The sequence below is a fragment of the Oncorhynchus keta genome, chromosome 15 (genome assembly GCF_023373465.1).
Source record: "Oncorhynchus keta strain PuntledgeMale-10-30-2019 chromosome 15, Oket_V2, whole genome shotgun sequence".
Classification (NCBI taxonomy): Eukaryota; Metazoa; Chordata; class Actinopteri; order Salmoniformes; family Salmonidae; genus Oncorhynchus; species Oncorhynchus keta.
The window spans coordinates 1770157-1791698 of record NC_068435.1 but is presented as its reverse complement, the minus strand read 5'-3'; the positions used below and the strand labels follow the sequence as shown (position 1 = coordinate 1791698).

General features: G+C 47.3%; 1 protein-coding gene across 1 annotated transcript in view; it reads left to right on the top strand.

Moving 5' to 3' along the window:
- The window catches only part of LOC118382822 (collagen alpha-2(VI) chain-like), a 62855-nt gene that overhangs the window by 37934 nt on the left and 3379 nt on the right, over positions 1-21542 (top strand). The window contains 10 exon segments of the mRNA XM_052462752.1: positions 1532-1582; positions 8838-8999; positions 9258-9293; positions 11286-11331; positions 13574-13726; positions 13911-14005; positions 17604-17785; positions 18042-18220; positions 18305-18343; positions 20167-20501. Of these exon segments, the coding sequence (XP_052318712.1) occupies positions 1532-1582; positions 8838-8999; positions 9258-9293; positions 11286-11331; positions 13574-13726; positions 13911-14005; positions 17604-17785; positions 18042-18220; positions 18305-18343; positions 20167-20501 (1278 nt within the window).

Genomic DNA, 21542 nt, shown 5'->3' with positions numbered 1-21542 from the left:
GCCCCCAGGCGGACCCAGGACTGAGTTTGGGAACCCTAAACCAAAACATGCCCCCAGGCGGACCCAGGACTGAGTTTGGGAACCCTAAACCAAAACATGCCCCCAGGCGGACCCAGGACTGAGTTTGGGAACCCTAAACCAAAACATGCCCCCAGGCGGACCCAGGACTGAGTTTGGGAACCCTAAACCAAAACATGCCCCCAGGCGGACCCAGGACTGAGTTTGGGAACCCTAAACCAAAACATGCCCCCAGGCGGACCCAGGACTGAGTTTGGGAAACCCTAAACCAAAAACATGCCCCCAGGCGGACCACAGGACTGGGAGAACCACAGTATAGGGAACCCTAAACCAAAACATGCCCCCATGGCGGACCCAGGACCAGTTTGGGAACCCTAAACCAAAACATGCCCCCAGGCGGACCCAGGACTGAGGATGGGAGAACCCTAAACCAAAACATGCCCCCAGGCGGACCCAGGACTGAGTTTGGGAACCCTAAAGGTGAAAACATGCCCCCAGGATGGGAACCCAGGACTGGTTTGGGAACCCAGTAAGGTGAGGAAAACATGCCCCCAGGCGGACCCAGGACTGAGTTTGGGAACCCTAAACCAAAACATGCCCCCAGGCGGACCACAGGACTGAGTTTGGGAACCCTAAAGGAAAACATGCCCCCAGGCGGACCCAGGACTGAGTTTGGGAACCCTAAAGGATGGGAGAACCAAAACATGCCCCCAGGTGGACCCAGGAACTGAGTTTGAGGATGAACCCTAAACCAAAACATGCCCCCAGGCGGACCCAGGACTGAGTTTGGGAACCCTAAACCAAAACATGCCCCCAGGCGGACCCAGGACTGAGTTTGGGAACCCTAAGGATGGGAAAACATGCCCCCAGGCGAACCCAGGACTGAGTTTGGGAACCCAGTAAACCAAAACATGCCCCCAGGCGGACCCAGGACTGAGTTTGGGAACCCTAAACCAAAACATGCCCCCAGGGGACCCAGGACTGAGTTTGGGAGACCCTAAACCAAAACATGCCCCCAGGGGACCCAGGACTGAGTTTGGGAACCCTAAACCAAAACATGCCCCCAGGCGGACCCAGGACTGAGTTTGGGAACCCAAACCAAAACATGCCCCCAGGCGGACCCAGGACTGAGTTTGGGAACCCAGTAAAGGAAAACATGCCCCCAGGCGGACCCAGGACTGAGTTTGGGAACCCTAAAGGCAAAACATGCCCCCAGGCGGACCCAGGACTGAGTTTGGGAACCCTAAACCTAAACATGCCCCCAGGCGGACCCAGGACCGAGTTTGGGAACCCTAAACCAAGACATGCCCCCAGGCGGACCCAGGACCGAGTTTGGGAACCCTAAACCAAAACATGCCCCCAGGCGGACCCAGGACCGAGTTTGGGAACCCTAAACCAAAACATGCCCCCAGGCGGACCCAGGACTGAGTTTGGGAACCCTAATGTGACTGTTTTGACTGCGTTGCGATTGATTGATCTCTGTGCTGATCGATTGATTTCTGTGCTGCTGTAGGGCGATGTGGGAAGAGCTGGCTTCAGTTACCCAGGACCAAGAGGACCAACGGTAGGATGGGAGAACCACAGTATAGGCACGATGGGAGAACCACACACACACACACACACACACCAGTGGAGGCTGGTGACTTGAGCAATTTACAAGGATGGGAGAACCACAGTATAGGTGAGGATGGGGGAACCACAGTATAGGTGAGGATGGGAGAACCACAGTATAGGCCAGGATGGGAGAACCACAGTATAGGCCAGGATGGGAGAACCACAGTATAGGCGAGGATGGGAGAACCACAGTATAGGCCAGGATGGGAGAACCACAGTATAGGTGAGGATGGGAGAACCACAGTATAGGCGAGGATGGGAGAACCACAGTATAGGTGAGGATGGGAGAACCACAGTATAGGTGAGGATGGGAGAACCACAGTATAGGCCAGGATGGGAGAACCACAGTATAGGCCAGGATGGGGGAACCACAGTATAGGCCAGGATGGGAGAACCACAGTATAGGCGAGGATGGGAGAACCACAGTATAGGCCAGGATGGGAGAACCACAGTATAGGTGAGGATGGGAGAACCACAGTATGAGGATGGGAGGTATGGCGAGGATGGGAGAACCACAGTATAGGTGAGGATGGGAGAACCACAGTATAGGTGAGGATGGGAGAACCACAGTATAGGTGAGGATGGGAGAACCACAGTATAGGTGAGGATGGGAGAACCACAGTATAGGTGAGGATGGGAGAACCACAGTATAGGCGAGGATGGGAGAACCACAGTATAGGCCAGGATGGGAGAACCACAGTATAGGCGAGGATGGGAGAACCACAGTATAGGTGAGGATGGGAGAACCACAGTATAGGCCAGGATGGGAGAACCACAGTATAGGCCAGGATGGGAGAACCACAGTATAGGTGAGGATGGGAGAAACACAGGGCCAGGATGGGAGAACCACAGTATGGGAGAACCACAGTATAGGCCAGGATGGGAGAACCACAGTATAGGCCAGGATGGGAGAACCACAGTATAGGTGAGGATGGGAGAACCACAGTATAGGCCAGGATGGGAGAACCACAGTATAGGTGAGGATGGGAGAACCACAGTATAGGTGAGGATGGGAGAACCACAGTATAGGTGAGGATGGGAGAACCACAGTATAGGCCAGGGAGAACCACAGTGGGTGAGGATGGGACCACAGTATAGGCCAGGATGGGAGAACCACAGTATAGGTGAGGATGGGAGAACCACAGTATAGGTGAGGATGGGAGAACCACAGTATAGGTGAGGATGGGGTGAGAACCACAGTATAGGCCAGGATGGGAGAACCACAGTATAGGTGAGGATGGGAGAACCACAGTATAGGCCAGAGGATGGGAGAACCACAGTATAGGCCAGGATGGGAGAACCACAGTATAGGCCAGGATGGGAGAACCACAGTATAGGCCAGGATGGGAGGAACCACAGTATAGGCCAGGATGGGAGAACCACAGTATAGGCCAGGATGGGGAGAACCACAGTATAGGTGACAGTAGGATGGGTAGGTGAGGATGGGAGAACCACAGTATAGGCGAGGATGGGAGAACCAGGATGGGAGAACCACAGTATAGGCCAGGATGGGAGAACCACAGTATAGGTGAGGATGGGAGAACCACAGTATAGGCCAGGATGGGAGAACCACAGTATAGGCCAGGATGGGAGAACCACAGTATAGGCCAGGATGGGAGAACCACAGTATAGGCGAGGATGGGAGAACCACAGTATAGGCCAGGATGGGAGAACCACAGTATAGGCCAGGATGGGAGAACCACAGTATAGGTGAGGATGGGAGAACCACAGTATAGGCCAGGATGGGAGAACCACAGTATAGGCCAGGATGGGAGAACCACAGTATAGGCCAGGATGGGAGAACCACAGTATAGGCCAGGATGGGAGAACCACAGTATAGGCCAGGATGGGAGAACCACAGTATAGGTGAGGATGGGAGAACCACAGTATAGGCGAGGATGGGAGAACCACAGTATAGGATGATGGGAGAACCACAGTATAGGTGAGGATGGGAGAACCACAGTATAGGCCAGGAACCACAGTATAGGCGAGGATGGGAGAACCACAGTATAGGCCAGGATGGGAGAACCACAGTATGGGAGAACCACAGTATAGGCCAGGATGGGAGAACCACAGTATAGGCCAGGATGGGAGAACCACAGTATGGGAGGATGGGAGAACCACAGTATAGGTGAGGATGGGAGAACCACAGTATAGGCCAGGATGGGAGAACCACAGTATAGGCCAGGGATGGGAGAACCACAGTATAGGTGAGGATGGGAGAACCACAGTATAGGCCAGGATGGGAGAACCACAGTATAGGCCAGGATGGGAGAACCACAGTATAGGCGAGGATGGGAGAACCAGGAGGATGGGAGAACCACAGTATAGGCCCAGGATGGGAGAACCACAGTATAGGCCAGGATGGGAGAACCACAGTATAGGCCAGGATGGGAGAACCACAGTATAGGCCAGGATGGGAGAACCACAGTATAGGCCAGGATGGGAGAACCACAGTATAGGCCAGGATGGGAGAACCACAGTATAGGCCAGGATGGGAGAACCACAGTATAGGCCAGGATGGGGAACCACAGTATAGGCCAGGCCAGATGGGAGAACCACAGTATAGGCCAGGATGGGGGAACCACAGTATAGGCGAGATGGGAGAACCACAGTATAGGTGAGGATGGGAGAACCACAGTATAGGCCAGGATGGGAGAACCACAGTATAGGCGAGGATGGGAGAACCACAGTATGGGAGAACCACAGTGGCCAGGATGGGAGAACCACAGTATAGGCCAGGATGGGAGAACCACAGTATGGGGGAGAACCACAGTATAGGTGAGGATGGGAGAACCACAGTATAGGCCAGGATGGGAGAACCACAGTATAGGCCAGAGGATGGGAGAACCACAGTATAGGTGAGGATGGGAGAACCACAGTATAGGTGAGGATGGGAGAACCACAGTATAGGCCAGGATGGGAGAACCACAGTATAGGCCAGGATGGGGAACCACAGTATAGGCGAGGATGGGAGAACCACAGTATAGGCCAGGATGGGAGAACCACAGTATAGGTGAGGATGGGGAACCACAGTATAGGCCAGATGGGGGGAACCACAGTATAGGCCAGGAGGATGGGGATGGGGACCACAGTATAGGCGAGGATGGGAGAACCACAGTATAGGCCAGGATGGGAGAACCACAGTATAGGTGAGGATGGGAGAACCACAGTATAGGTGAGGATGGGAGAACCACAGTATAGGTGAGGATGGGAGAACCACAGTATAGGCCAGGATGGGAGAACCACAGTATAGGCCAGGATGGGAGAACCACAGTATAGGCGAGGATGGGAGAACCACAGTATAGGCCAGGATGGGAGAACCACAGTATAGGCCAGGATGGGAGAACCACAGTATAGGTGAGGATGGGAGAACCACAGTATAGGTGAGGATGGGAGAACCACAGTATAGGTGAGGATGGGAGAACCACAGTATAGGCCAGGATGGGAGAACCACAGTATAGGCCAGGATGGGAGAACCACAGTATAGGCCAGGATGGGAGAACCACAGTATAGGCCAGGATGGGAGAACCACAGTATAGGCCAGGATGGGAGAACCACAGTATAGGCGAGGAGAACCACAGTATAGGCCAGGATGGAACCACAGTATAGGCCAGGATGGGAGAACCACAGTATAGGCCAGGATGGGAGAACCACAGTATAGGTGAGGATGGGAGAACCACAGTATAGGCCAGGATGGGAGAACCACAGTATAGGCCAGGATGGGAGAACCAGTAGGATGGGAGAACCACAGTATAGGCCAGGATGGGAGAACCACAGTATAGGTGAGGATGGGAGAACCACAGTATAGGCCAGGATGGGAGAACCACAGTATAGGCCAGGATGGGAGAACCACAGTATAGGCCACAGTATAGGGATGGGAGAACCACAGTATAGGCCAGGATGGGAGAACCACAGTATAGGCCAGGATGGGAGAACCACAGTATAGGTGAGGATGGGAGAACCACAGTATAGGTGAGGATGGGAGAACCACAGTATAGGCCAGGATGGGAGAACCACAGTATAGGCCAGGATGGGAGAACCACAGTATAGGCCAGGATGGGAGAACCACAGTATAGGCCAGGATGGGAGAACCACAGTATAGGCCAGGATGGGAGAACCACAGTATAGGTGAGGATGGGAGAACCACAGTATAGGCCAGGATGGGAGAACCACAGTATAGGTGAGGATGGGAGAACCACAGTATAGGCCAGGATGGGAGAACCACAGTATAGGCCAGGATGGGAGAACCACAGTATAGGCGAGGATGGGAGAACCACAGTATAGGCGAGGATGGGAGAACCACAGTATAGGCCAGGATGGGAGAACCACAGTATAGGCGAGGATGGGAGAACCACAGTATAGGCCAGGATGGGGAACCACAGTATAGGCGAGGATGGGAGAACCACAGTATAGGCCAGGATGGGAGAACCACAGTATAGGCCAGGATGGGAGAACCACAGTATAGGCCAGGATGGGAGAACCACAGTATAGGCCAGGATGGGAGAACCACAGTATAGGCCAGGATGGGAGAACCACAGTATAGGCCAGGATGGGAGAACCACAGTATAGGCCAGGATGGGGATGGGAGAACCACAGTATAGGCCAGGATGGGAGAACCACAGTATAGGCCAGGATGGGAGAACCACAGTATAGGCCAGGATGGGAGAACCACAGTATAGGCCAGGATGGGAGAACCACAGTATAGGCCAGGATGGGAGAACCACAGTATAGGCGAGGATGGGAGAACCACAGTATAGGCCAGGATGGGAGAACCACAGTATAGGCGAGGATGGGAGAACCACAGTATAGGCCAGGATGGGAGAACCACAGTATAGGCGAGGATGGGAGAACCACAGTATAGGCCAGGATGGGAGAACCACAGTATAGGTGAGGATGGGGAACCACAGTATAGGTGAGGATGGGAGAACCACAGTATAGGCCAGGATGGGAGAACCACAGTATAGGCGAGGATGGGAGAACCACAGTATAGGCCAGGATGGGAGAACCACAGTATAGGTGAGGATGGGAGAACCACAGTATAGGTGAGGATGGGAGAACCACAGTATAGGTGAGGATGGGAGAACCACAGTATAGGTGAGGATGGGAGAACCACAGTATAGGCCAGGATGGGAGAACCACAGTATAGGCCAGGATGGGAGAACCACAGTATAGGCCAGGATGGGAGAACCACAGTATAGGCCAGGATGGGAGAACCACAGTATAGGCCAGGATGGGGGAACCACAGTATAGGCCAGGATGGGGGAACCACAGTATAGGCCAGGATGGGGGAACCACAGTATAGGCCAGGATGGGAGAACCACAGTATAGGCGAGGATGGGAGAACCACAGTATAGGCGAGGATGGGAGAACCACAGTATAGGCGAGGATGGGAGAACCACAGTATAGGTGAGGATGGGAGAACCACAGTATAGGCGAGGATGGGAGAACCACAGTATAGGCCAGGATGGGAGAACCACAGTATAGGTGAGGATGGGAGAACCACAGTATAGGTGAGGATGGGAGAACCACAGTATAGGTGAGGATGGGAGAACCACAGTATAGGTGAGGATGGGAGAACCACAGTATAGGTGAGGATGGGAGAACCACAGTATAGGCCAGGATGGGAGAACCACAGTATAGGCCAGGATGGGAGAACCACAGTATAGGCCAGGATGGGAGAACCACAGTATAGGTGAGGATGGGGGAACCACAGTATAGGCCAGGATGGGAGAACCACAGTATAGGCGAGGATGGGAGAACCACAGTATAGGTGAGGATGGGAGAACCACAGTATAGGTGAGGATGGGAGAACCACAGTATAGGTGAGGATGGGAGAACCACAGTATAGGCCAGGATGGGAGAACCACAGTATAGGTGAGGATGGGAGAACCACAGTATAGGCCAGGATGGGAGAACCACAGTATAGGCGAGGATGGGAGAACCACAGTATAGGCGAGGATGGGAGAACCACAGTATAGGCCAGGATGGGAGAACCACAGTATAGGTGAGGATGGGGGAACCACAGTATAGGCGAGGATGGGGGAACCACAGTATAGGCCAGGATGGGAGAACCACAGTATAGGCCAGGATGGGAGAACCACAGTATAGGCCAGGATGGGAGAACCACAGTATAGGCGAGGATGGGAGAACCACAGTATAGGTGAGGATGGGAGAGCCACAGTATAGGCCAGGATGGGAGAACCACAGTATAGGCGAGGATGGGAGAACCACAGTGCACGGAGATGACAAGGCAGGAATGCCACTGTTTATAGCCAGTGGCTCTCTGTTTACAGCTCATCACACCCAGTGGCTCTCTGTTTACAGCTCCTCACACCCAGTGGCTCTGGGTCTGTTTATAGCTCATCACACCCAGTGGCTCTGGGTCTGTTTATAGCTCATCACACCCAGTAGCTCTGGGTCTGTTTATAGCTCATCACACCCAGTGGCTCTGGGTCTGTTTACAGCTCCTCACACCCAGTGGCTCTGGGTCTGTTTATAGCTCATCACACCCAGTGGCTCTGGGTCTGTTTATAGCTCCTCACACCCAGTGGCTCTGGGTCTGTTTATAGCTCCTCACACCCAGTGGCTCTGGGTCTGTTTATAGCTCATCACACCCAGTAGCTCTGGGTCTGTTTATAGCTCATCACACCCAGTGGCTCTGGGTCTGTTTATAGCTCATCACACCCAGTAGCTCTGGGTCTGTTTACAGCTCCTCACACCCAGTGGCTCTGGGTCTGTTTATAGCTCATCACACCCAGTGGCTCTGGGTCTGTTTATAGCTCCTCACACCCAGTAGCTCTGGGTCTGTTTACAGCTCCTCACACCCAGTGGCTCTGGGTCTGTTTATAGCTCATCACACCCAGTAGCTCTGGGTCTGTTTATAGCTCATCACACCCAGTGGCTCTGGGTCTGTTTACAGCTCATCACACCCAGTAGCTCTGGGTCTGTTTATAGCTCATCACACCCAGTAGCTATGGGTCTGTTTATAGCTCATCACACCCAGTAGCTCTGGGTCTGTTTACAGCTCCTCACACCCAGTGGCTCTGGGTCTGTTTACAGCTCATCACATCCACTTATGTATTTGGTGAATATATTTGAATATATTTAGTATAGTTTATTGAGTAGGATGGTTCCCTGACACACACACACTCCCTAATAGCCTAACACTCTCTCTAACACCGTCTGACCCTGTGTGTATTCAGGGTGAACGTGGGGAGAAGGGCGGTTCAGGGCCCAGAGGAGGCAGAGGAGACTGTGGCCCCAAGGGAGGACCAGGGGGAAAGGGAACCTCTGGAGAGGAGGGAGAACCAGGGCCTCAGGGAGAACCTGGATTCAGAGGACCAAGAGGAGTGGGTGGACGAGACGTACGTTCACAAGCACACACACACAGACAGTACTTCCACACGGGGTGTGTGTGTTTGAGTGTGTTCGAGTGAGTGAGTGTGAGTGAGTGAGTGAGTGAGTGAGTGAGTGAGTGAGTGAGTGAGTGAGTGAGTGAGTGAGTGAGTGAGTGAGTGAGTGAGTGAGTGAGTGGTGAGTGAGTGAGTGAGTGAGTGAGTGAGTGAGTGAGTGAGTGAGTGTGTTATAATCTGTGTATGAAAGCATCTCCTTTCTCTCTACAGGGAGATCCAGGTCCTGAGGGAGATCCCGGCCTCACAGTAAGAACCTCTATCCCCTCTCCCTCTACCCAATATATCCCCTCTATCCCCTCTCCATCTATCCCCCCTATCCCTCTCCCCCTCTATCCCTCCCCCCCCTAGCCATCTATCCCCCCTATCTATCTATCTATCCCCTCTCTCCCCTATCCCTCTCCCTATCCTCTCAATCCCCTCTATCCCTCTCTCCCCTCTCCCTATCCTCTCAATCCCCTCTATCCCTCTCTCCCCTCTCCCTATCCTCTCAATCCCCTCTATCCCTCTCTCCCCTCTCCCTATCCTCTCAATCCCCTCTATCCCTCTCTATCCCTCTCTCCCCTCTCCCTATCCCTCTCTCCCCTCTCCCCTCTCCCTATCCCTCAATCCCCTCTCCCTATCCCTCTCTCCCCTCTCCCTATCCTCTCAATCCCCTCTATCCCTCTCTATCCCTCTCTCCCCTCTCCCCCTCTCCCCTCTCCCTATCCCCCTATCCCTCTCTCCCCTCTCCCTATCTTCTCAATCCCCTCTCCTTCTATCCCTCTCTCCCTATCCCTCTATCCTCTCTCCCTCTCCCTATCCCTCTCAATCCCCTCTATCCTTCTCTCCCCTCTCCCTATCCTCTCAATCCCCTCTATCCTTCTCTCCCCTCTCCCTATCCTCTCAATCCCCTCTATCCCTCTCTCCCCTCTCCCTATCCCTCTCAATCCCCTCTATCCTTCTCTCCCCTTTCCCTATCCTCTCAATCCCCTCTATCCTTCTCTCCCCTCTCCCTATCCTCTCAATCCCCTCTATCCCTCTCTCCCCTCTCCCTATCCTCTCAATCCCCTCTATCCCTCTCTCTCCCCTCTCCCTATCCTCTCAATCCCCTCTATCCCTCTCTCCCCTCTCCCTATCCTCTCAATCCCCTCTATCCCTCTCTCCCCTCTCCCTATCCCTCTCTCCCCTCTCAATCCCCTCTATCCTTCTCTCCCCTCTCCCTATCCTCTCAATCCCCTCTATCCTTCTCTCCCCTCTCCCTATCCCCTCAATCCCCTCTATCCCTCTATCCCCTAACCCTATCCTCTCAATCCCCTCTATCCCTCTCTCCCCTCTCCCTATCCTCTCAATCCCCTCTATCCCTCTCTCCCCTCTCCCTATCCTCTCAATAACCCTCTATCCCGATCTCCCCTCTCCCTATCCCTCTCTCCCCTCTCCCTATCCCTCTCAATCCCCTCTATCCTTCTCTCCCCTCTCCCTATCCTCTCAATCCCCTCTATCCTTCTCTCCCCTCTCCCTATCCCCTCAATCCCCTCTATCCCCTCTATCCCTCTCTCCCCTCTCCCTATCCCTCTCTCCCCTCTATCCCTCAATCCCCTCTATCCTTCTCTCCCCTCTCCCTATCCCTCAATCCCTCTCTCCCCTCTCCCTCTCCTCTCAATCCCCTCTATCCCTCTCTCCCCTCTATCCCTCTCTCCCCTCTCCCTATCCCTCTCTCCCCTCTCCCCTCTCCCCTCTCCCTATCCCTCAATCCCCTCTCTCCCCTCTCCCTATCCCTCAATCCCCTCTCCCTATCCCTCAATCCCCTCTATCCCTCTCTCCCCTCTCCCTATCCTCTCAATCCCCTCTATCCTTCTCTCCCCTCTCCCTATCCTCTCAATCCCCTCTATCCTTCTCTCCCCTCTCCCTATCCTCTCAATCCCCTCTATCCCTCTCTCCCCTCTCACTATCCTCTCAATCCCCTCTATCCCTCTCTCCCCTCTCCCTATCCCTCTCAATCCCCTCTATCCCTCTCTCCCCTCTCCCTATCCTCTCAATCCCCTCTATCCCTCTCTCCCCTCTTCCTATCCTCTCAATCCCCTCTATCCCTCTCTCCCCTCTATCCCTCTCTCCCCTCTCCCTATCCTCTCAATCCCCTCTATCCCTCTCTCCCCTCTATCCCTCTCTCCCCTCTCCCTATCCTCTCAATCCCCTCTATCCCTCTTTTGTCATCCCTCTCAGAGAAAGGTCTTGTGATGAAATGTGATGTTTTCATTGTAGGAATGTGATGTTATGACCTACATCAGAGAGACCTGTGGCTGCTGTGGTGAGTTATTCAGACACACACACACATTCACAAAACACACACACACACACAACAGCCTGAATCCACGTGTCACATGCCTCCGACTGAGACCTGGTCAGCAGATAATGGCCCTGAATTAACAGGGTGGAATGACGAGGCGAGACGAGCGAGCATTAACATTCATTTCAGTATTAGTATTAATTTCAGTATTAGGCGTTAACATTAGTATTAGTATTAATATTGGTATTAATATTAGTATCAATATTAGTATTAATATTAGTATTAATTCCAGTATTAGTATTAATTTCAGTATTAGCATTAGTATTCATTTCAGTATTAGTACTAATTTCCGTATGAATTTCAGTATTAGTATTAGTATGAATTCCGGTATTAGTATTCATTTCAGTATTAGTATTCATATTAGTATTAGCACTAATTTCAGTATTAGTATTAATTTCAGTATTAGTATTAATTTCAGTATTTGTATGAATTTCAGTATTTGTATGAATTTCAGTATTAGTATTAATATTAGTATTATCATTAATTTCAGTATTAGTATTAATTTCAGTATTAGTATTAATTTCAGTATTTGTATGAATTTCAGTATTTGTATGAATTTCAGTATTAGTATTAATATTAGTATTATCATTAATTTCAGTATTAGTATTAATTTCAGTATTAGTATTAATTTCAGTATTTGTATGAATTTCAGTATTTGTATGAATTTCAGTATTAGTATTAATATTAGTATTATCATTAATTTCAGTATTAGTATTAATTTCAGTATTAGTATTAATTTCAGTATTTGTATGAATTTCAGTATTTGTATGAATTTCAGTATTAGTATTAATATTAGTATTATCATTAATTTCAGTATTAGTATTAATTTCAGTATTAGTATTAATTTCAGTATTTGTATGAATTTCAGTATTTGTATGAATTTCAGTATTAGTATTAATATTAGTATTATCATTAATTTCAGTATTTGTATTAATTTCAGTATTAGTATTAATATTAGTATTATCATTAATTTCAGTATTAGTATTACTTTCATTATTAGTATTAGTATGAATTTCAGTATTAATATTAGTTTCCAGTATTAGTATTAATTTCAGTAGTAATTTCAGTATTAATATTAGTATGAATTTCAGTATTAGTATGAATTTAGTATAACCCCTGTAACCCTGTATTGTGTTGTCCCTGTAGACTGTGAGAAAGCAGACGAACACACCATTAACCCCTGTAACCCCTGTACTGTGTTGTCCCTGTAGACTGAGAGAAAGCAGACGATCACACCATTAACCCCTGTAACCCTGTACTGTGTTGTCCCTGCAGACTGAGAGAAAGCAGACGAACACACCATTAACCCCTGTAACCCTGTACTGTGTTGTCCCTGCAGACTGAGAGAAAGCAGACGAACACACCATTAACCCCTGTAACCCTGTACTGTGTTGTCCCTGCAGACTGTGAGAAAGCAGACGAACACACTGTTAACCCCTGTAACCCTGTACTGTGTTGTCCCTGCAGACTGTGAGAAAGCAGACGAACACACCATTAACCCCTGTAACCCTGTACTGTGTTGTCCCTGCAGACTGAGAGAAAGCAGACGAACACACTGTTAACCCCTGTAACCCTGTACTGTGTTGTCCCTGCAGACTGTGAGAAAGCAGACACACCATGAGAAAGCAGACGAACACACCATTAACCCCTGTAACCCTGTACTGTGTTGTCCCTGCAGACTGTGAGAAAGCAGACAAACACACCATTAACCCCTGTAACCCTGTACTGTGTTGTCCCTGCAGACTGTGAGAAAGCAGACAAACACACCATTAACCCCTGTAACCCTGTACTGTGTTGTCCCTGCAGACTGTGAGAAAGCAGACACACCATTAACCCCTGTAACCCTGTACACCATTAACCCCTGTAACCCTGTACTGTGTTGTCCCTGCAGACTGTGAGAAAGCAGACGAACACACCATTAACCCCTGTACTGTGTTGTCCCTGCAGACTGTGAGAAAGCAAACGAACACACCATTAACCCCTGTAACCCTGTACTGTGTTGTCCCTGCAGACTGTGAGAAAGCAGACGAACACACCATTAACCCCTGTAACCCTGTACTGTGTTGTCCCTGCAGACTGAGAGAAAGCAGACGAACACACCATTAACCCCTGTAACCCTGTACTGTGTTGTCCCTGCAGACTGAGAGAAAGCAGACGAACACACCATTAACCCCTGTAACCCTGTACTGTGTTGTCCCTGCAGACTGTGAGAAGCGGTGTGGGGCGCTGGACATCGTGTTTGTGATTGACAGCTCAGAGTCCGTTGGTCTCGCCAACTTCACTCTGGAGAAGAACTTTGTGATCAACACCATCAACAGACTGGGATCTATGGCCAAGGACCCCAACTCAGAGACAGGTACAACACACACACACACACACTACGACTATAGGCTTATTTGTGCGGTGTTAGTTCAGATTCTGATCACTCAAAAAACATTATATTTTTTTTTACTCCCAGATAACTTCTCCTGCTAGTACCGATTGTGTAGAATGTAAAGTCTTTTCTCCCTGGTGACTCCGGCATACCCCCCCCCCCGCAGGTACCAGAGTGGGGGTGGTACAGTACAGTCACAGTGGAACCTTCCAGGCCATCAGGCTCAATGACTCCAAGATCGACTCCCTGTCTGCCTTCAAGGTATGTGCATTTTTTTTAAATATTTTTTTAACCTTTTATTTAACCAGGCAAGTCAGTTAAGAACAAATTCTTATTTTCAATGACGGCCTGGGAACAGTGGGTTAACTGCCTGTTCAGGGGCAGAACGACAGATTTGTACCTTGTCAGCTCGGGGATTTGAACTTGCAACCTTCCGGTTACTAGTCCAACGCTCTAACCTGCCGCCCCGATTGTGGCTTCAAGGTAGAGGGCTGCCTGGTGGGTCCGACAGAACTCATTGAAGCGCGTTCTGCATTTTTTCACGCTGCGGGCGAGCGAGTCACATATATGACTTTGGGAGTTAAATATTTTCTGTTAGATCATTTGGAAACGTATGCGTTAGCCTTAAAACCTTATTCACACTCAGCATTCGCTGCTTCAACCTCTGCTGTGGCTACCTCTCCTCTCCTAGTTGGGCTCCTCTCAGTGAAAGTAGCCTTTTTTATTAAAACCTTATTCACACTCAGCATTCGCTGCTTCAACCTCTGCTGTGGCTACCTCTCCTCTCCTAGTTGGGCTCCTCTCAGTGAAATAGAGTAGGCTGCAGTTATATTTCCTAGGACATTAATGTTAGACTATTAGACTATAGTTTACTACTGTGTCTGTAAATACATATTGATAATGTAAAGTTAAATAAAGGTTAAATACATTTTAAAAAATAGAAAAGAGTCGAGGTGCAATCAAAAAATGTGATCATCATTGAAAAGGAAAACGCGTGGACAGGCTACTAGCATATAGCATATAGCATATAGCATATAGGATTTAGCCTCCCTTTAGGAGGACGATTAGCATATAGGATATAGGATTTAGCCTCCCTTTAGGAGGACGATTAGCATATAGGATTTAGCCTCCCTTTAGGAGGACGATTAGCATATAGGATTTAGCTGTAGGAGGACGATTAGCATATAGGATTAAGCCGTAGGAGGACGATTAGCATATAGGATTGAGCCGTAGGAGGACGATTAGCATATAGCATATAGGATTTAGCCTCCCTTTAGGAGGACGATTAGCATATAGGATTTAGGATTTAGCCTACCTTTAGGAGGACGATTAGCATATAGGATTTAGCCTACCTTTAGGAGGACGATTAGCATATAGGATTTAGCCTACCTTTAGGAGGACGATTAGCATATAGGATTTAGCCGTAGGAGGATGATTAGCATATAGGATTTAGCATACCTTTCGGAGGACGATTCGCATATAGGATTTAGCCGTAGGAGGATGATTAGCATATAGGATTTAGCCGCAGGAGGACGATTAGCATATAGGATTTAGCCGCAGGAGGATGATTAGCATATAGGATTTAGCCTACCTTTAGGAGGACGATTAGCATATAGGATTAAGCCGTAGGAGGATGATTAGCATATAGGATTTAGCTTACCTTTAGGAGGACGATTAGCATATAGGATATAGGATTTAGCCTACCTTTAGGAGGACGATTAGCATATAGGATTTAGCCTCCCTTTAGGAGGACGATTAGCATATAGGATTTAGCTGTAGGAGGACGATTAGCATATAGGATTAAGCCGTAGGAGGACGATTAGCATATAGGATTGAGCCGTAGGAGGGCGATTAGCATATAGCATATAGGATTTAGCCTCCCTTTAGGAGGACGATTAGCATATAGGATTTAGGATTTAGCCTACCTTTAGGAGGACGATTAGCATATAGGATTTAGCCTACCTTTAGGAGGACGATTAGCATATAGGATTTAGCCTACCTTTAGGAGGACGATTAGCATATAGGATTTAGCCGTAGGAGGATGATTAGCATATAGGATTTAGCATACCTTTCGGAGGACGATTCGCATATAGGATTTAGCCGTAGGAGGATGATTAGCATATAGGATTTAGCCGCAGGAGGACGATTAGCATATAGGATTTAGCCGCAGGAGGATGATTAGCATATAGGATTTAGCCTACCTTTAGGAGGACGATTAGCATATAGGATTAAGCCGTAGGAGGATGATTAGCATATAGGATTTAGCTTACCTTTAGGAGGACGATTAGCATATAGGATATAGGATTTAGCCTACCTTTAGGAGGACGATTAGCATATAGGATTTAGCCTACCTTTAGGAGGACGATTAGCATATAGGATTTAGGATTTAGCCTACCTTTAGGAGGACGATTAGCATATAGGATATAGGATTTAGCCTACCTTTAGGAGGACGATTAGCATATAGGATTTAGCCGTAGGAGGGCGATTCGCATATAGGATTTAGCCTACCTTTAGGAGGACGATTAGCATATAGGATTTAGCCGTAGGAGGATGATTAGGATATAGGATTTAGCCTACCTTTAGGAGGACGATTAGCATATAGGATTTAGCCATAGGAGGATGATTAGCATATAGGATTTAGCCGTAGGAGGATGATTAGCATATAGGATTGAGCCGTAGGAGGACGATTAGCATATAGGATTTAGCCTACCTTTAGGAGGACGATTAGCATATAGGATTTAGCCGTAGGAGGACGATTAGCATATAGGATTTAGCCTACCTTTAGGAGGACGATTAGCATATAGGATTTAGCCGTAGGAGGACAATTAGCATATAGGGTTTAGCTTACCTTTAGGATGATGATTAGCATATAGGATTTAGCCGTAGGAGGACAATTAGCATATAGGATTTAGCCTTAGGAGGACGATTAGCATATAGGACTTAGCCGTAGGAGGACAATTAGCATATAGAAATTAGCTTACCTTTGGGAGGACGTTTAGCATATAGGATTTAGCCTACCTTTAGGAGTACGATTAGCATATAGGATTTAGCCTACCTTTAGGAGGACGATTAGCATATAGGATTTAGCCTACCTTTAGGAGGATGATTAGCATATAGGATTTAGCCTACCTTTAGGAGGACGATTAGTATATAGGATTTAGGATTTAGCCTACCTTGAGGAGGACGATTAGCATATCGGATTTAGCCGTAGGAGGACGATTAGCATATAGGATTTAGCTTACCTTTAGGAGGACGATTAGCATATAGGGTTTAGCTTACCTTTAGGAGGACGATTAGCATATAGGATTTAGCCGTAGGAGGACAATTAGCATATAGGATTTAGCCTTAGGAGGACGATTAGCATATAGGACTTCAAGGTACTATAACAATAATAATAATAATAAACTATATACCATAATATGTGACCTCTACCTCAAAGTTATATAATAGTAAACTATATACCATAATATGTGACCTCTACCTCAAAGTAATATAATAATAAACTATATACCATAATATGTGACCTCTACCTCAGAGTAATATAATAATAAACTATATACCATAATATGTGACTCCCTGTCTGTCTTGAAGTGGAGCGACACACAAGTCTAACATTACCTGGCACCTGAAGACTTGTATTAGCTCCCCAAGTTAATGCCAAGGCTTTAGCTCAGCGGGCGACGCAGTCTTGTGGTGTTCAGATCGCCTGAGTTTGACCTTCGAACCCAGACTGAGACATAAACACACACACCCCCGCCTTCCCTCGGCCCGACCCTTTGCAGGATGAGACCTGAAGACTTGCATTAACTCCCCGAGCTCAGTGGGCTAACACCTTCCCACCCTGTCCGTCTGTCTTCAGGATGCAGTGAAGCGTCTGGAGTGGATAGCCGGGGGGACGTGGACCCCGTCAGCGCTGAAGTACGCCTACGACCACCTGATCAAGGACAGCCGCCGAGCTAAAGCCAACGTCACCGTGGTGGTCATCACAGACGGACGGTTCGACCCCAGGGACGATGACTCACTGCTCACATACCTCTGCAGGTACCAGACCCGGGAGATGGAGCTGTGCGTGTGTGCGTGTGTGTGTGTGTGTGTGTGTCGAGGGGGGACAGCTGTGTTTTATCAGCTGTGTGTGCCACCTATCTTATGATTTTTGTGTGTGTGTGTGTGTGTGTGTGTGTGTGTGTGTGTGTGTGTGTGTGTGTGTGTGTGTGTGTGTGTGTGTGTGTGTGTGTGTGTGTGTGTGTGTGTGTGTGTGTGCGCGTGCGTGTGTGTGTGTGTGTGTGTGTGTGAGCAGCGACCCCAGTGTGGATGTGAGCGCTATAGGTATAGGGGACATGTTTGACCAGATAGAGGAGAATGAGAGCCTGAAGAGTATAGCCTGTCAGAGAGAAGGTAGGGTGCTGGGGATGAGGCGCTTCGCTGATCTGGTGGCAGAGGAGTTCATCGACAAGATAGAGACCGTGCTCTGCCCAGGTACACACACACCTAAATACACACATTCTCTTGTACACATAGTACTTGTATAACAGAGATAAATGATGAATACTTCTCTCTTAGACCCTGTGATCGTGTGTCCTGACCTTCCATGTAAAACTGGTAAGATCATTCTGATACATACTATAACATATACATACTATAATAACAGATACATACTATAACAGATACATACTATAACAGATACATACTATAACAGATACATACTATAATAACAGATACATACTACAATAACAGATACATACTATAACAGATACATACTATAACAGATACATACTATAACATATACATACTATAACAGATACATACTATAACAGATACATACTATAACAGATACATACTATAACAGATACATACTATAACAGATACATACTATAACAGATACATACTATAACAGATACATACTATAACAGATACATACTATAACAGATACATATTATAACAGATACATACTATAACAGATACATATTATAACAGATACATACTATAACAGATACATACTATAACCGATACATATTATAACAGATACATATTATAACAGATACATACTATAACAGATACATACTATAACAGATACATACTATAACAGATACATACTATAACAGATACATACTATAACAGATACATACTATAACAGATACATACTATAATAACAGATACATACTATAACACATACATACATACTATAACAGATACATACTATAACAGATACATACTATAACAGATACATACTATAACAGATACATACTATAACAGATACATATTATAACAGATACATACTATAACAGATACATACTATAACAGATACATACTATAACAGATACATACTATAACAGATACATACTATAACAGATACATACTATAACAGATACATATTATAACAGATACATACTATAACAGATACATACTATAACAGATACATACTATAATAACAGATACATACTATAACAGATACATACTATAACAGATACATACTATAACAGATACATACTATAACAGATACATATTATAACAGATACATACTATAACAGATACATATTATAACAGATACATACTATAACAGATACATATTATAACAGATACATACTATAACAGATACATACTATAACAGATACATACTATAACAGATACATACTATAACAGATACATACTATAACAGATACATACTATAACAGATACATACTATAATAACAGATACATACTATAACACATACATACTATAACAGATACATACTATAACAGATACATACTATAACAGATACATACTATAACAGATACATACTATAACAGATACATACTATAACAGATACATACTATAACAGATACATACTATAACAGATACATACTATAACAGATACATACTATAATAACAGATACATACTATAATAACAGATACATACTATAACAGATACATACTATAACAGATACATACTATAACAGATACATACTATAACAGATACATACTATAACAGATACATACTATAACAGATACATACTATAACAGATACATACTATAACAGATACATACTATAACAGATACATATTATAACAGATACATATTATAACAGATACATACTATAACAGATACATACTACAATAACAGATACATACTATAATAACAGATACATACTATAATAACAGATACATACTATAACAGATACATACTATAACAGATACATACTATAACAGATACATACTATAACAGATACATACTATAACAGATACATACTATAATAACAGATACATACTATAACAGATACATATTATAACAGATGAAAATACACAAAGGTTTATCCAACTGCTGTGTGTGTCTTCAACGTGTGTGTGTCCCTTCAACGTGTGTGTGTCCCTTCAACGTGTGTGTGTGTCTTCAACGTGTCAACGTGTGTGTGTGTGTCTTCAACCTGTGTGTGTGTGTGTTTCAGAGCCAGCGGTGGCCAGCTGTGTCCAGCGCCCTGTGGACCTTGTGTTCATGCTGGACGGGTCAGAGAGGATGGGAGTGGAGAACCACCGCCGAGCCAAGGAGTTCATTGAGAACGTGGCGCGCCGCCTCACGCTGGCCAACGGCGAATCAGACAACAGGAACGCCCGCGTGGCCCTGCTGCAGTACGGCGGCCAGTCAGAACAGAGGGTGGAGTTTTCGCTCACGCACAATCTGACGGTGATCGCTGATTCGCTGGCAGGGATGAGCTACATGGACTCCGCCTCCTCTCTGGGCAGCGCCATCATACACGCTGTCAACAACCTGGTGATGTCACAGGTACAGTCAGATCCTTCATTAATGGCACCCCTGATAAAGACGAGCAAAAAACCCTGAATTAAATAAATCATTCAAATACTGAGCTACATTGTATTCTCAAAACAAATTATATAAACATTATAAATATCTCCCCAGGTTTCAACACTCCAGCACCCTCCCCAGGTTTCAATACACCAGCACCCTCCCCAGGTTTCAATACACCAGCACCCTCCCTTGTTTTCAAAACTCCAGCACCCTCCCCAGGTTTCAATACTCCAGCACCCTCCCCAGGTTTCAATATACCAGCACCCTCCCTTGTTTTCAAAACTCCAGCACCCTCCCCAGGTTTCAATACTCCAGCACCCTCCCTTGTTTTCAAAACTCCAGCACCCTCCCCAGGTTTCAATACTCCAGCACCCTCCCTTGTTTTCAAAACTCCAGCACCCTCCCCAGGTTTCAATACTCCAGCACCCTCCCTTGTTTTCAAAACTCCAGCACCCTCCCCAGGTTTCAATACTCCAGCACCCTCCCTTGTTTTCAATACACCAGCACCCTCCACAGGTTTCAATACACCAGCACCCTCCCTTGTTTTCAAAACTCCAGCACCCTCCCCAGGTTTCAATACTCCAGCACCCTCCCCAGGTTTCAATACTACAGCACCCTCCCCTGTTTTCAATACTCCAGCACCCTCCCCAGGTTTCAATACTACAGCACCCTCCCCTGTTTTCAATACACCAGCACCCTCCCCTGTTTTCAATACACCAGCACCCTCCCCTGTTTTCAATACACCAGCACCCTCCCCTGTTTTCAATACACCAGCACCCTCCCCTGTTTTCAATACACCAGCACCCTCCCCTGTTTTCAATACACCAGCACCCTCCCCTGTTTTCAATACTCCAGCACCCTCCCCAGGTTTCAATACTACAGCACCCTCCCCTGTTTTCAATACACCAGCACCCTCCCCTGTTTTCAATACACCAGCACCCTCCCCTGTTTTTAATACTCCAGCACCCTCCCCAGGTTTCAATACACCAGCACCCTCCCCTGTTTTCAATACACCAG